The 14,048-nt window shown below is 33.2% G+C and overlaps 3 protein-coding genes across 29 annotated transcripts; 2 read left to right on the top strand and 1 right to left on the bottom strand.

The window, feature by feature from the left end:
* The first annotated feature begins 190 nt into the window (after nt 1-190).
* On the top strand, nt 191-4,687 carry LOC105211590 (protein HBS1). 27 transcript variants are annotated; one of them, XM_054230163.1, is made up of 8 exons: nt 191-421; nt 491-1,255; nt 1,334-1,486; nt 1,543-3,744; nt 3,832-3,932; nt 3,999-4,021; nt 4,096-4,456; nt 4,570-4,687. In XM_054230163.1, exons 1-4 carry the CDS (start codon nt 370-372, stop codon nt 2,625-2,627), a joined length of 2,055 nt encoding a protein of 684 aa, XP_054086138.1. In that variant the 5' UTR covers nt 191-369; the 3' UTR covers nt 2,628-3,744; nt 3,832-3,932; nt 3,999-4,021; nt 4,096-4,456; nt 4,570-4,687. The 27 variants fall into 27 exon arrangements, with proteins under 27 accessions (XP_054086138.1, XP_054086125.1, XP_054086119.1 ...); XM_054230150.1 differs by having other exon boundaries at nt 1,543-3,730; nt 3,832-3,913; nt 3,999-4,456; XM_054230144.1 differs by having other exon boundaries at nt 1,543-3,730; nt 3,832-3,913; nt 3,965-4,456.
* A 218-nt stretch (nt 4,688-4,905) lies between these two features.
* On the top strand, nt 4,906-5,749 carry LOC105211588 (ras-related protein Rap1). The gene has a single exon (XM_054230165.1). The coding sequence runs from the start codon at nt 4,918-4,920 to the stop codon at nt 5,470-5,472; it is 555 nt and encodes a 184-aa protein (XP_054086140.1). The 5' UTR covers nt 4,906-4,917; the 3' UTR covers nt 5,473-5,749.
* A 1,040-nt stretch (nt 5,750-6,789) lies between these two features.
* Nucleotides 6,790-12,879, bottom strand: LOC105211587 (CUE domain-containing protein 1). Its single transcript, XM_011183102.3, has one exon. The coding sequence runs from the start codon at nt 12,601-12,603 to the stop codon at nt 11,725-11,727; it is 879 nt and encodes a 292-aa protein (XP_011181404.1). The 5' UTR covers nt 12,604-12,879; the 3' UTR covers nt 6,790-11,724.
* Between the last annotated feature and the right edge of the window lie 1,169 nt (nt 12,880-14,048).

Below are 14,048 nucleotides of genomic sequence, written 5' to 3'. Positions count from 1 at the left end.
TCCTGTACCATTCTAAAATCAAGAATACACTAAGGGATGTAGTATAAATCTTATACAAATTATTTATTTGATTTGTAAAAAAAATTGTCTCATTAAATTATGTAATATTTGTTTTTCGGAATACATTATGCTACTGCTATCAATGTTCGTATTCGAATGCAACCCTAAGACGAATCAACCTACAACACTGTGCAATGTCAGTTGTCAGCTGTGCAGCATGCCAATAATTGTGCAGGTATTCGATTTTAGATTTGTTTTCGATGCGGTGGCAAAATTTCACAAATTTGTTTAATTATTTATTGCAACTCGACACTTAAAAATAGTTGTGAAATTTTGATAGTGGGTAATAAATAAAATACGAACATCATAATGTCGCGACACAGGATTGTGCGAGCTATGGATTACAACGACGAATATGATGGTGTGTAAGCAATTAAGTGAATAATTTATTTTCTATTAACTAATCCACACTGAATTTAATTTATTTTAGGCTACGATGATGTCTATGGACACTCTGTAGATGATGATAATTGTATATCACCAACAGACTCGCAATGGCTATATGACAGAGCTCGTGGTCAACATAGTATGTCGGCCTTTATTAAGAATAATAGAGATATTGAGGAGGAGGAGGAAGAGGAGGGCGAAGACAGCGTTACATATGAAAAAGACCGTCGAGACTCGGATAATTTCCAAATGCCAATATTAAATGATATTGACAAGGCGAAACTTACATCGTGCATTGATGAAGTACGTAATGTGGTTGGAGATCAGATATCAGAGCGAAGAATTGTAGAGACTTCAATTAACTTCGGTTATGATATAACAAAAATACTCGACGATATTTTAAATAACGAATGCGACAGTAAACCGAAGAGACATAAAGTCAGTGCGAGCAGCACATCAAAAAATCAAACGCTGCAGCCACCTACATCGTCTGCGACAAAACAAAGAAGCCCTGATCGTGAAATTGCTTCCAACGTGAATATCCCACCTACAATCAAAATCACTGCCCAACCATTAAGTGAACGAAACATACGTCGAGGTTTTGAAGTGAATTCACCACAGCAGCAATTATCACCAGCAGTGTCTGGTAGAAATACTCCTGTAGAAGAAGATGTCAATAATAAAACTACGGGATCCGTTAAGGTATCCAAAGAACAAGCACAGCGCGACGCTCGAAAACTTTACTCTCAGGAAAGAGGAGAACAAAAGGCTCATTTTCATATGATTGTCATTGGACATGTGGATGCTGGTAAATAAAAAATATTTCACTCACATACTGCCATGTTACTCTATCTTAAACTAATATGACTCTTATTTTCATACATAGGTAAAAGTACATTAATGGGCCATTTACTTGTTGATACCGGATATGTTTCTCAAAGAGTAATGCACAAACATGAGCAAGAATCAAAGAAAATGGGCAAACAAAGTTTTATGTATGCATGGGTTTTGGATGAAACCGGTGAAGAACGATCGAGAGGTATGTTTGTACAACATTATTGGTTTACACATATATATATCACTGAATATTTTTAGGAATTACCATGGATGTGGGCTATTCACGCATAGAGACCGACACTAAAGTAGTTACCCTTTTGGATGCCCCTGGTCACAAAGACTTTATACCAAACATGATTTCTGGGGCTACTCAAGCGGATGTCGCGCTTTTGGTAGTAGACGCATCTCGTGGAGAATTCGAGGCAGGATTTGAACAAGGCGGTCAAACACGAGAGCATGCATTACTTGTTCGTTCATTAGGCGTAAATCAACTGGGCGTGGTTATTAATAAGCTAGATATGGTTGAGTGGTCGAAAGAACGATTCGTTGAAATTGTTGGAAAATTAAAAACTTTCCTTAGGCAAGCTGGCTTCAAAGAATCGGATGTTACATTCATACCCTGTTCGGGGCTTAGTGGTGAAAATTTGGCAAAACCAGCACAAGAACCCGGTTTGAAAGCATGGTACAAAGGACCTCATTTACTAAGCGTAATAGATAACTTCAAATTACCAGAAAGATCTATTGATCGTCCATTACGTATGTCTGTGTCCGATATTTATAAAGGCACCGGTTCCGGCTTTTGTATATCGGGACGTATCGAGACCGGCGTTCTTAGTGTTAATGACCGTGTACTTGTCGGTGCTAGTCGCGAGCAAGCTCAAACCAAAGCATTACAAATCGATGAAATTTCTCAAACAAATGCTTTTGCAGGAGATCAGGTCTCAGTGACATTGTCGGGTGTCGATATGTCAACAGTGTCTGTTGGTTCTATTATTTGCGATCCACAAAACCCTATACCGGTGACAAATCGATTCCAAGCTCGTATACTTGTATTCAATGTTACAGTGCCAATAACAATTGGTTATCCTGTGCTACTTCATTACCAGTCGCTCATTGAACCCGCTGTCCTAAGTAAATTACAAGCACAATTACATAAAAGCACTGGAGAAACTATCAAGAAGAAGCCACGAGTTCTCGGTAATAATACATGTGCTTTAGTAGAATTAGAAACAACGCGGCCCATATGCATAGAACGTTATGCGGATTTCAAAGAATTGGGACGTTTCATGTTGCGAGTGGGTGGAGTCACTATTGCGGCTGGTATGGTTACGAAAATACGCTAATATTAAGGCCTTTAAAATGTGAATACTATGTAATAAATTTATCTACAATTTTTTGAGGTGCAAATCCGTAACTAGTTTCATTTAAATAGATTTTTAATGAATGCCTAATGAAGACTGAAAAACCTACTGTAATATTGAGCAGTTAATTGTTTTTAAAGCAATTGAATGCAGTTTTTTTGGATTTTAGGTGCATTAATTATTGAGAGCCTCAATGTAATAATTTTGAATTAATAAATTCATAAAATTTGTTAATGCTTAATTAATGCATGTGCTAGAAGGCTTTTAAGTCCTTTTAAGGCTCTGCTAACCACAGAGTGACATATGGCTTTCCAAAACAATAGAAAAATTAGAGCAGAAAGACATATGCAGGATTTACACCAAAATCAATGAGAGAGAGCGAGCAAGATAATCACACCGACATGCCGTAAAAGAGGAGAAATAGCAAATTTTTTCCTGCTGCTAGAATAAAAGAGACCAAAAATATAATACAAGCTTTCTTTACTGGTAACGAATTCGGATTAACTGCTCTAATCGGGGTTAATTCGAGAGTTATCTCAGTTTGTAAACTGAGTTATCTCCGTTTGCTCACTGCCATTTAAAAATTTTAGAGAGTTATAACTCCCACTATAGTGGGTTTGTGGCATTTTGGTTGGCAACATTGTTAAACATGGCCGCTTTTTATCTATTGTGAATGAAAATATGCAATACTGACAGATGTTTTTCATTTAAATGAAAACGAAAACATACGCATGCAATGAAATAGCTATTTTTTTCTAAAATGGAAGTTCTAATAATAACGTATTTATGTATATTTTTTTAGTAATTAGTGGTTTTGTACTAATTGTGCGCAATATTTGCTTTTTGTTATGGGAGTTTATAACTCGCTATGCTGCCGTCTGTCACATACATATTTCGAACTGATTAAAAGCGCAGTTAATCCGAATTAACTTTGCCGTTTGTCTAGGCTATAAGATAAGTAACTCTACTCGTCTTGCAGGGAATTTTCATCGGAATAGATGAATATTTATTGAGCCTAATAAATTTTTTAAAACTTATTATTATTTTCATTCTTAAATGACGCAGAAAAATATAATTTAAAAAAAGTAAATTTTAAATGGTAATTTTTTACAACAATTTGAAAAAGATGATTAATTATCGCTATATCGCTCTTGTATTTCTCTACTCGTTACATTGGCGCTGTCAGTTTTCTCGTTGTTAACCGTTGCAACCTTGCTCTAGCTGTGACGCGTCGTGCAAAGATACATAAAATTTCGTGGACGTTTTCGGTGATTTTTCTTAATAAAAGTATTAATAATAAATAATAATTGTTTTTTAAGATATTGCCATTATAAATGTGTTTCGTTAGCACAGTGTGTGGAGAGAGAAAATAGAAAGTAAGCGAAGTTGCCGAAGAACTACGCAGATTTTGTTTCTTAACATTCCATTTTGTGCTCGATCTTCGGAGCAGGTCAGTTGATTCGTTAGTTTAGTTTGGAGCGAATTTTTTGACACCATAGTTAATTTAAAGAAAGGCGGGGATTATAAGAACTAAAATCGCTCGTTGGGACATAGAACGAACGAATAGGAAGAGAAGGAAGCGACAGAAAAATCAGGCAAACGTCTCAGTTGATAGCAACAGCAAAACGGCGCAGAGAGGCGCAGTCACGGAATTTGAGTGAAGTTATAGCTGTAGAGGAGGTTCAACAGCAACGTAATCGCTAACGACAACAGCAACGGCAACAGCGGCTGCAAGAAAGAAGGTAAAATAGAAGGGACAAAATGAGTCATATTAACATGATGAAGTTGAAGTTGAGCCTAAAATAGCGATTGTGAGTTTATTAAATGAACATCCAGAAACAATTTTGTTTAATTAATTCACACCCTTATTTCTCTTCTTTTTTGCATGATAAAATATTTGTTACAATTTGGACGGTGCTTCCAGGTTTGGGTTTACAAGAAAAAGAAAAAAGATCCGAAAAAGTGATAAGCTAAGTGAAAATAGCAACAGCACTAAAGAGAAACAAAGTTCAATAACGAAAAACTGGCATATCGAAAATTATTATAGACACAACAAAAAAATTTGGCAATAATTCTATTAAATAACACAATCTGAAATTGATTGTAATAAAAGAATAATAAGTGTAAATCTGCAACCATAAAGCGTTTACGCCAACAAAGGAAATTCGTAATTACGTTATCATTTATAGTGCACGACCATACATAAATTGTGTTATTCCGTATTCCGTAAACATAAAAAACAAAGTAGTACGTCCACCCCATTACTGACACTATGCGTGAGTACAAAATTGTTGTGTTGGGCAGTGGCGGTGTAGGCAAATCTGCCTTAACCGTGCAGTTCGTGCAAGGCATATTCGTGGAAAAATATGATCCCACAATTGAGGACAGTTATCGTAAACAGGTGGAAGTAGATGGTCAACAGTGCATGTTGGAGATTCTCGACACTGCTGGCACAGAACAATTCACAGCCATGCGTGATCTTTACATGAAAAATGGCCAAGGCTTCGTACTCGTCTATTCTATAACAGCACAATCAACATTCAATGATCTGCAAGATCTGCGCGAACAAATATTGCGCGTGAAAGATACAGATGATGTACCAATGGTGCTAGTGGGTAACAAATGCGATTTGGAAGATGAGCGCGTCGTAGGAAAAGAACTGGGTAAAAGTCTGGCCACACAATTTAACTGCGCCTTCATGGAAACATCAGCCAAAGCTAAAGTTAATGTTAATGATATTTTCTATGATCTGGTTAGGCAGATCAATAAAAAGTCACCCGAGAAGAAACAGAAGAAACCTAAAAAGTCCTTATGTTATCTGCTATAAGACTACAATTTTAAAAGAAATATATAAAAATATGGTATTGATTGAAGCAAATAAACAAACAAATAGTGAGGATAAAAAATGTTTGAGTACCAAGGAAACAATTGAGAAAAACATTGCTGTTAAATGTGGGGGTTTTCTAAAGTCCGCTATCCTTCTCGCTGTCTCTTTAGATATACATATAGAAATAAAAATTGAAATACATAAATATGTACTTGTAATGATGATATAGACAAAAAATTTAATAAAAATTGTATTCACTATAGGCGAAATTTTGAAATGCCAAGTTTATTTTTTTGTATTAAAATGAAATAAGTTTGTATTATTTTATCTTAAATTTAAACTTTTTTACATGAAACCAAAAGGCAAGTCAAAGCGCAAACATTAAGTGAAACTCCATGTGAAAGAAAAACAAGAAATATTAAGCCGCATTGTCAAAATCAAATTCAAACCGTTTATACAATTTACAAAAATACTACTTTGCTACTATTTTACAAATTTACAAGATATCTATAACTAAGAAACAAAAACGTATGCAAAAGTTAATTTCCAATTAACTCTTAAGTAAATGTGAATGATATGTATGTATATTAGGGTCTCAGTAAAGTCAAAACGATTCCTCACACTTCATTTAAGGCATAAACAAATCGTATATTTTCGTTTTCACAAAATTATTCTACGGTTGTGAATTTTTCATAATCATATAATACCACTTGTTTGTATTGCTACAAAACTTATATTTTTCCACTTTACGCATACATTTCCTTTTAATTGCATCATTAATAAATGTATTTTATTCTGAAATTATATATTGTTAGCCATAACTGAAATGCGTAGGCCAAATCGTAATAGTTGAAATAACCGTTTTGACTTAAAAACCTAAGCAAAAGAAATGCCAAGCAAATAACTAAAACATAAATTAAACGGAAATATAACAAAATGTTGATAAAATAAGAATTTTTGCCATTTAAGGCACATAGTTGTATGTACAATTCATATGGACCAGCACTTTTATTGCTAGTCTACTTCTATCAATTTCATTTTTTTCAATTTATTAATGTTTATATAGAAATAATGTAATAGCACTGTCAGAAAGACAAAACGATTCCCATGTGCCCTATAAATAATGAAAAAAAAAAATCATAAGTAATCAGATTATCGTACTCATACATTATGTAGTCGAACCACCTTACATCAAGATCAGCATAGTATCCATGACTCAATGAAATGCATATTGCGATTACTAGACCAACGAGCCCTTCACCAAACAATCAAAATAAAAATCCAATAATTACGACTTTTCATTGATAAATCATTTGATATAAAATGGATGTTTTCTAGCATTATGAATAATTGTATAAATTTAATGAAAAGTTGCAAACTGTTTAAATAAACAACAAAATCGTTTCAATAAATGATTGAGATGGTAAAGACTTAAAACCCGCAAAATTAACAACACCCAGCAAAAAAGAACAATATGTATAATGACCTAAACATTGCGAGCGGTAAAAATATTATATAAATATTTAACAATGCAATCGCAACAACATAATATGAAATAATAGAAACAAATGCATAAACCATAAATCAAAGTGTAACAAAACATAATAAGAAATAGATTTATTGTCTTCTAAATATTAATTGAATGTATTACGTTTACATATAATAATAAAACAAAAAAATCGAAAACAATAAACAAAAGCAAGTCATACAATTATTTAGTTTTCGGTGGTTTGGAAGTTTATGTGGTAGATTTTTTGTTGAAATGGTTAAAATATTTTACATCTGCACTTAAGTATTTAATGGCGTTTTGGTTTTCAGAAGAACTAAATGACACATTTGGAATGCTAAAATTGTGGTTGTCAAACTCACTCTTTGAATGCAAGTTCAGCAGAGGTTGCGCAGCCAATTAAACATAAATATGTATACACACATTATATATGTACATAGCGCATACAGGCGCTCAAAAATGTCCAACTCAGATAGTGTTAGATTACGACTTCATTGCTGTTTTCAAAGTCATCGCCATTAGCTCATTTGTTGCGCCCGAAAAACAACCCGTGGCAGAATCATATGCGATACCACATTACTAATTCAAAGCTTAGGCACATTCCCGTCTCATGTTTGCATGATTGTGCATATGTCAGCATGCTAGTATATCGGCAATCGAGCCGGCCGGTATATTACAAAAGTTCAGGGTAGGATGCGAGCAGTTGAAAAGTGGAAATCAAAAGGCAGAAACTTAATATGGAGTATGTAGAGAAGAGCTGTGGCATTTAGGGACTTGCTTTGCTATTGCTGCATCGCCGTACTTATCAGCAGTATATAACTTATTGACAAATATATAAAATATCTTAGCTCGCTACAAGCGTGATGAATATGAGTACTCATCCGTGTTTATTCTAAAGAAACAAATACTAAATCTATTTTATTTCATTTAATACATTGTAGTAATGACCCTTGGCAGTTGAACTGCGAGCGTTGAGTTTAATGAATTGAGCTCCCTATCAAATTGTTCGTGGTTGAATAAACAATTTAAAGGCGTTTTAAAATTCCAGTGGCGTTCGTAACCAAGACTTATCTATATAAAATACGTACATATATACATATGTATGTATGTATATGTGCAGTTACATATACACACATGTGCTTAGATACGTAAGTATGTAAAATTGTACGTTCACATGTATGTACAATTGAGTGAAGTTCCCAATAATGAAATTCAGAGTGGTAATGGAGCATTGGAGCCTTTTCTGGAGTGACAGTAATAAAGTAAAATTAATATACTATTTGTGTGCGTACACACATATATTCACCAGTATGTTTTGAACGTAATTCGTGGTCTCATCGGTGCTGCAACAGAATGAATAACTAAAAGACAAGTTTCAAATTCTTCAAACGGAAATGTATGTATGTACGTACGTAAGTGAATGAAATGTGGGAAGACAATTACATATGAATAAACTGCGGATGTAACCATGACGAGACAATGTAGGAGAATACAAATTCGCACCGCAAGCAAAGTTCATACACTGCTTGTATGCTATTAAAATATAAATATATATACAGTGGAACTTCCCTAACGGAAATTTCTATAACTCGAAGATCTCCATAACTCGAACTTTTGAAGTGGCAACTTTCATAAAAATTTCCTTCCATAAATCGAACTTTTTGGTCAGGCCATAATACAAAATTTAATATTTTACTACCGCGGGGGAATTTTAAACTAGTCCATCTATATCGTATGGAGGCGAACATAAAATATGATATTACACTTATGGATTGCACAAATCATCTAACACAAGGCATGGGATACAGACGTCAAGAGCCAAAAAATAGCAAAATGCAGCAAACCAATTTACAGAAAATATATTATATCGTATGTCCATAAAAAATTTAATTTTTTTTAAATAAAACAGTGCATAAATCTATACTTTACAGCTATTTAAAAATTTATATGTTTTAATGAAAATTCTATAACTCGAAGTTTTTTTGTGCATTATGGTGATTCGAGTTAGAGAAGTTCCACTATATATATATATATACATACAAACAAAGAAAATTACTATATTTAGAATTAATCAAGTAATAGCTAAACCTTGAAATGATCATATATACTTACGTATTTGTGATGGTTTATATGTAGATATGTACATGTTCATAGATAATATTTAAAAATACAAGCTCGGTAAGAAATTACTATAGCTGTAATATGGCGTCAATACTTTGGAGGATATTTAATGGAAATTATTTCTCTGTTTTATATTGTGAATTATTCTATCAATTAAGCCTTCAAGCTGGAGAACAAAACAATATTTCATATTTTTGTTTTACATTTATTCATCATTGGTAAAGTTAATTTATACATGCATGCGTACATAATTTGTTTTAACTATGTTTGGTTTTAGGGTTATTTAAATTATGTAGTTTTTTGCGATTTTATTTCATTAGTTTTAAGCACTTTCCATGCCACAAACAAATGCTTACATACATATGTACGCATGTGGAAATTATGTACATATATATGTACATATCTGTTTATTTGCCACTAATTTCCGTATTTTCTACGTTGTTTTAAACAATATATGACATTTTCATTCTACATACAAAGACATAGTGTCAAATTATGAATTGTGTTAGGAGTAGTATGTAATTAAATTTCGCATATTCTGCACTTTTACACTTTGTACATTTATGTTTGTTTATCTTTACTTATTTTGTGTAATTTGAAATATATTTCAAAATTGAAATTCAGTGACATTTTCGATGTAAATAAATAATTATTTAGGAGTATTGTGTTTAAATATCTTTCGTTCCAATTCTAGGAATAAATTAAAAACGTTTTTATTATTTGTTTACCTTTGTTTAATTTTAACAGTTTGGAGACTTTTCCGCATATTTATTTAGTAAAAATCCACATTCTTTTAATAAACGATTGTATTAATTTTAATTTAATTTAAGTTTTATATTTAGTTTTTAAGAAATTTTACTACATCGATTTTATTTTAATTGATTTAGAATTTAAAACATCGAAAGGCGCTCAAAAGACAAAATGTTTACTCCGATCTATAATGAAAACATATATATACAACATTTTGTTGCATTGCAGTTGTTGAATGATATTTCTAATAAACTAATATTTGGCACAATATGTACAATATGATATGCATTTTTTGTAGCAACTAATAAAATTATTTGAATACTTTAATCTATTATTATGTCGCACTCAATATTTTGAGTAGCATACCAAGAAAATATATAACAATTGTATGCTTTATTATGCTCATTTCATTTAATATTGTAAGTTTAAAATATTTACTGTACTTTTTCAAATAAAAAAAAATGATAATAATTTAAGTATTATCTTCAGATCTTCACTAACATCTCTGCTACAACTGGAGAAAATGGTTGTTCGATTTTGATTTATTGTAAATTGTGACTAGCGTTATTGCTAAGAATAAAGCAATTTATTATTCAATTGTTTTTTATAATATTATATTATATATTGCATATACAAAATGCGATATTAGCCATATTTTGGCTTTAATGTATACTCAGCAAATATATGTGTGTATTTATGTATATATGTATCATAATTCTTTGGAACATTGTCTTTAGACTGTGGAAAACCAAAATGCTTGAAAATTTTAAATTTCACTACTAATTTTCAAATATGTATGTATTTATAATTAACATTCATTATTGGACTTATACATTGTTTTGATATTATGAGAATATATGCTTTTAAGAATTATACACTAGGTTTTAAGTTTATTTTAATATTTAGTTTATAACTACGTTGTGTACATATGTATGTAAGTATATACATAAGTTTTTCATTTACTTTATGAATATAGTTGTTTATGATGTATCTATTCAGTCCGTTCGAACATTTTTCTGTATAAACCAACATAATAGGCCCAAACTCAGCATCAAGCTGAAGCTTATTATTCATATATTACTCGAGCATTGTAATGAGATTCATATTTATAAGGAAGGATTCGTGTGCATGCATCTTTACATTACATATCAAAAGGAAAAATATATTAAATAATATTGAAGCTAAATCAATAGCTAAATGATAACAAGTTTTGAAATAATTTTCATACATAAAAATGTCCAAAAAATAAGTATTTGCATTAATAATAAAATGTTTAATAAGATTCGCATTTTAGAAACAATAGTTTTTCATCACATACTATACATGTATATACTTATACTTAATTCGCACTTTTTAGTGAAATAACAAACAACAATCAGCCTTCGCAAATCTAAAACCTATTACAATGGCTTGTCTTTTTATATTTTCAATTATAGTTGCACTCTTTATTGCACTTTTAATTTATGCTTTTCTTTGTTCCTTTACGATTACCATTATTACTCGCAATTCATTAGTGAACAAAATATTTAAAGCATTTTTGATAACTAAGTTTACTTAAGATAAAATCTTCCATTGCAAACGTTTATATACTCTCGGAATTTATCTTTCGTATTATACAACCACAGATATATACATATATTTATTTGCATATATACGCTTATCGGTATGGAAAGCTTATGAGCATCACGTTAGATAATTGGAAAGCAATAATTTTATGAAGATTAGCAGCTACCAAAATGTGAAGCAACTTATACACTATTTCAACAACTTTTTTTATACATAAAATTAAAAGATTACATAATAACTCTGAAAAACAGACCATTCCACTTACTTAAGGTTTATGTGGTTTATCCCACGCTGCCATGGTTATCGTTTTACTTACGCTGCACATGATGGTGATCTTCGTCGTCACTGGGCTCCTCCTTTAGAGGCAGTGAGTCTATTTGTTTGGCTGTTGTGGTTTTTTTGTTACGCTGCCAGGTAAAAACACGCGCCATTTGTAAGAACTTTTTTCGCGATACCTTTCCCATATGCTTCAAACGTTCTTTGAATGCAGCATCATCTTCACCTTTTCCTTTGCCGCACTGCTCCTTCTCCAACGCACTCATAAATTCCTGATTCCATCGCAACTGATTCATGAATTCCTCATTTTGTAACATCATTGCGAACTGTTCGTCTGGCAAGTCAAAATCTCTAGCTATCCCTTCCTGTGCGCTCGGTGTGATCCTTAGAAAACCTGCTGGTAGTGGACCGAGCATTGGAGGGTTCCAACGTCGAGTACCATGATGACCACTACGTTTTGGAGTGACATTAGCAGATGATTTGTTGTTGACACTTACCAGTCTCTGTTTGGGTGATGCACCTGTATTATGATTGGGTGATGAGCTCACAACACTATTGCCACTCAGATTCAATAGTACAGCATTAGCAGCGGCGGCCGCATTTTGTTGACTATTCGGTGTAATGATAGAACATCCGTCAGACGTGTCAATTAATTGTGCGGTCGGAGGCTGATTATCTATGCCATCTAGATTTATGAGACTACGTTGTGGTGATATTTTTGCATCCAATTCATTGCGTAGCTTTTCATTTTGATTATCCGTCGACATAGCTAGTAGCTGATCGATTGTGGCATCTACAGCGCCCTGATTTGCACGTAACACAGCTTCAATTACCTCGCGATCCATGTCCGGAAACATAGTCTTAAAATCAGACATGGCCTGCGAAAACTCCAGCTGCATCGTAGAGGCCATTCTGGTAGTGCAATCTTATTAGACAGTAGTGTTAAGTTATGGCTTTTTCAACAATTGACTAGCAGTGCAAGGGATGGCAAGAACGGGATTACGTTTTGTTTTTATATATCCATGTAATTCACTGAGCCTGCTAGGAGTTCATACACTTTTAATTATGTTGGACTCTATACGCTGCAAATATATTCGATATAAAATTTTAGCAGCGCAAACGAAAATTTTTGACACCGATGGAAAACAATGCAATAGCAGCAGAAATGAGCAATTCACAATAAAGAAAATGACAGTGAGAAATTGCCGACGGTATTGCTGTGAATGGAATACTAACTAACGGAAGCGGAAGTTATAATCACAAAAATGTATATTTTAAAAAACACAAAATAAATATGCGACACAATTCTCGTGGATTGGCATGATGACATATAAAAGTAATAATTGTTAAAATTGATAAAACTGAATTAACTCTGTTCTTTGCCCAAAGCTTATCATTCGCGTACATAAATGCATTATTAGTTGGAAGCACGCCATTGTTTGCTACAATGTGGAGAAATATTTTTGAAAGCCCTTAAAATACAACAAGTTCTAGAAACCAAATAAATAAATAGACATCTTAAAAATACAAATTTTGTTGATCATAACTTTGCTCTATTTAAAATGATTTCTCTGTTGCTAGGTTCAATAAGCATGTTCAAAAACACACGAGACTTATCTCTTGGTTTTTATGTATTTATGTGTATAAACAGATGCAGGCCTCACGTGTTTACTGTTGTTTACATTCACAAGCGGTTCCGTGTGGTGTGATAACTTTATACCACAGCACAACTACTATACAGCAATCATTTTGCTTTTTCTGAATAAATAAAGTAGAATGTGTATAAGTAAGCTAATTCAAAGATTTGTGATTCAAAAGTAGTAGTGTTCCTTCGAACACCAAATTTTTTAAAAACTTAAAAGACACTCAGATGTCTTCTCTATGAGATGCAACCTCTATTTTTTCACATTCATGATCATTTTCGTTGCAGTTAATAATAAAGTGTTCCGCCTGAAAAAAGCTTTTCCTTGTATGTGATTGGCGTTGCAACCGTTTAGCCGGTTATAGCCGAATCGACGATAGTGCGCCACCTGTCTCTCTCCTTCGCAGTTCGGCGCCAGTTGGAGATCCCAAGTGTAACCAGGTCGCTCTCCACCTGGTCCCTCCAACGGAGTGGAGGCCTTCCCCTTCCTCGGCTTCCTCCGGCGGGTACTGCATCGAACACTTTCAGGGCTTGAGTGTTTTCGTCCATTCGGACAACATGACCTAGCCAGCGTAGCCGCTGTCTTTTTATTCGCTGAACTATGTCAATGTCGTCGTATAACTCGTACAGCTCATCGTTCCATCGTCTGCGGTATTCGCCGTTGCCAATGTTCTGAGGACCATAAATCTTGCGCAAAATTTTTCTCTCGAAAAC

The sequence above is a fragment of the Zeugodacus cucurbitae genome, chromosome 4 (assembly GCF_028554725.1).
Source record: "Zeugodacus cucurbitae isolate PBARC_wt_2022May chromosome 4, idZeuCucr1.2, whole genome shotgun sequence".
Lineage (NCBI taxonomy): Eukaryota > Metazoa > Arthropoda > Insecta > Diptera > Tephritidae > Zeugodacus > Zeugodacus cucurbitae.
The sequence above is the reverse complement of the archived record's forward strand: the minus strand, read 5'-3'. Positions and strand labels throughout refer to the sequence as shown.

Bases quoted from the DNA above. Each gene is read 5' to 3' on its own strand.
- LOC105211590 (XM_054230150.1), top strand. From the start codon at position 370: ATGTCGCGACACAGGATTGTGCGAGCTATGGATTACAACGACGAATAT. The intron at 422-490 runs GTGTGTAAGCAA...AATTTATTTTAG, and splicing joins TTACAACGACGAATATGATG to GCTACGATGATGTCTATGGA. The intron at 1,487-1,542 runs GTATGTTTGTAC...GAATATTTTTAG, and splicing joins CGGTGAAGAACGATCGAGAG to GAATTACCATGGATGTGGGC.
- LOC105211587 (XM_011183102.3), bottom strand. From the start codon at position 12,603: ATGGCCTCTACGATGCAGCTGGAGTTTTCGCAGGCCATGTCTGATTTT.
- LOC105211588 (XM_054230165.1), top strand. From the start codon at position 4,918: ATGCGTGAGTACAAAATTGTTGTGTTGGGCAGTGGCGGTGTAGGCAAA.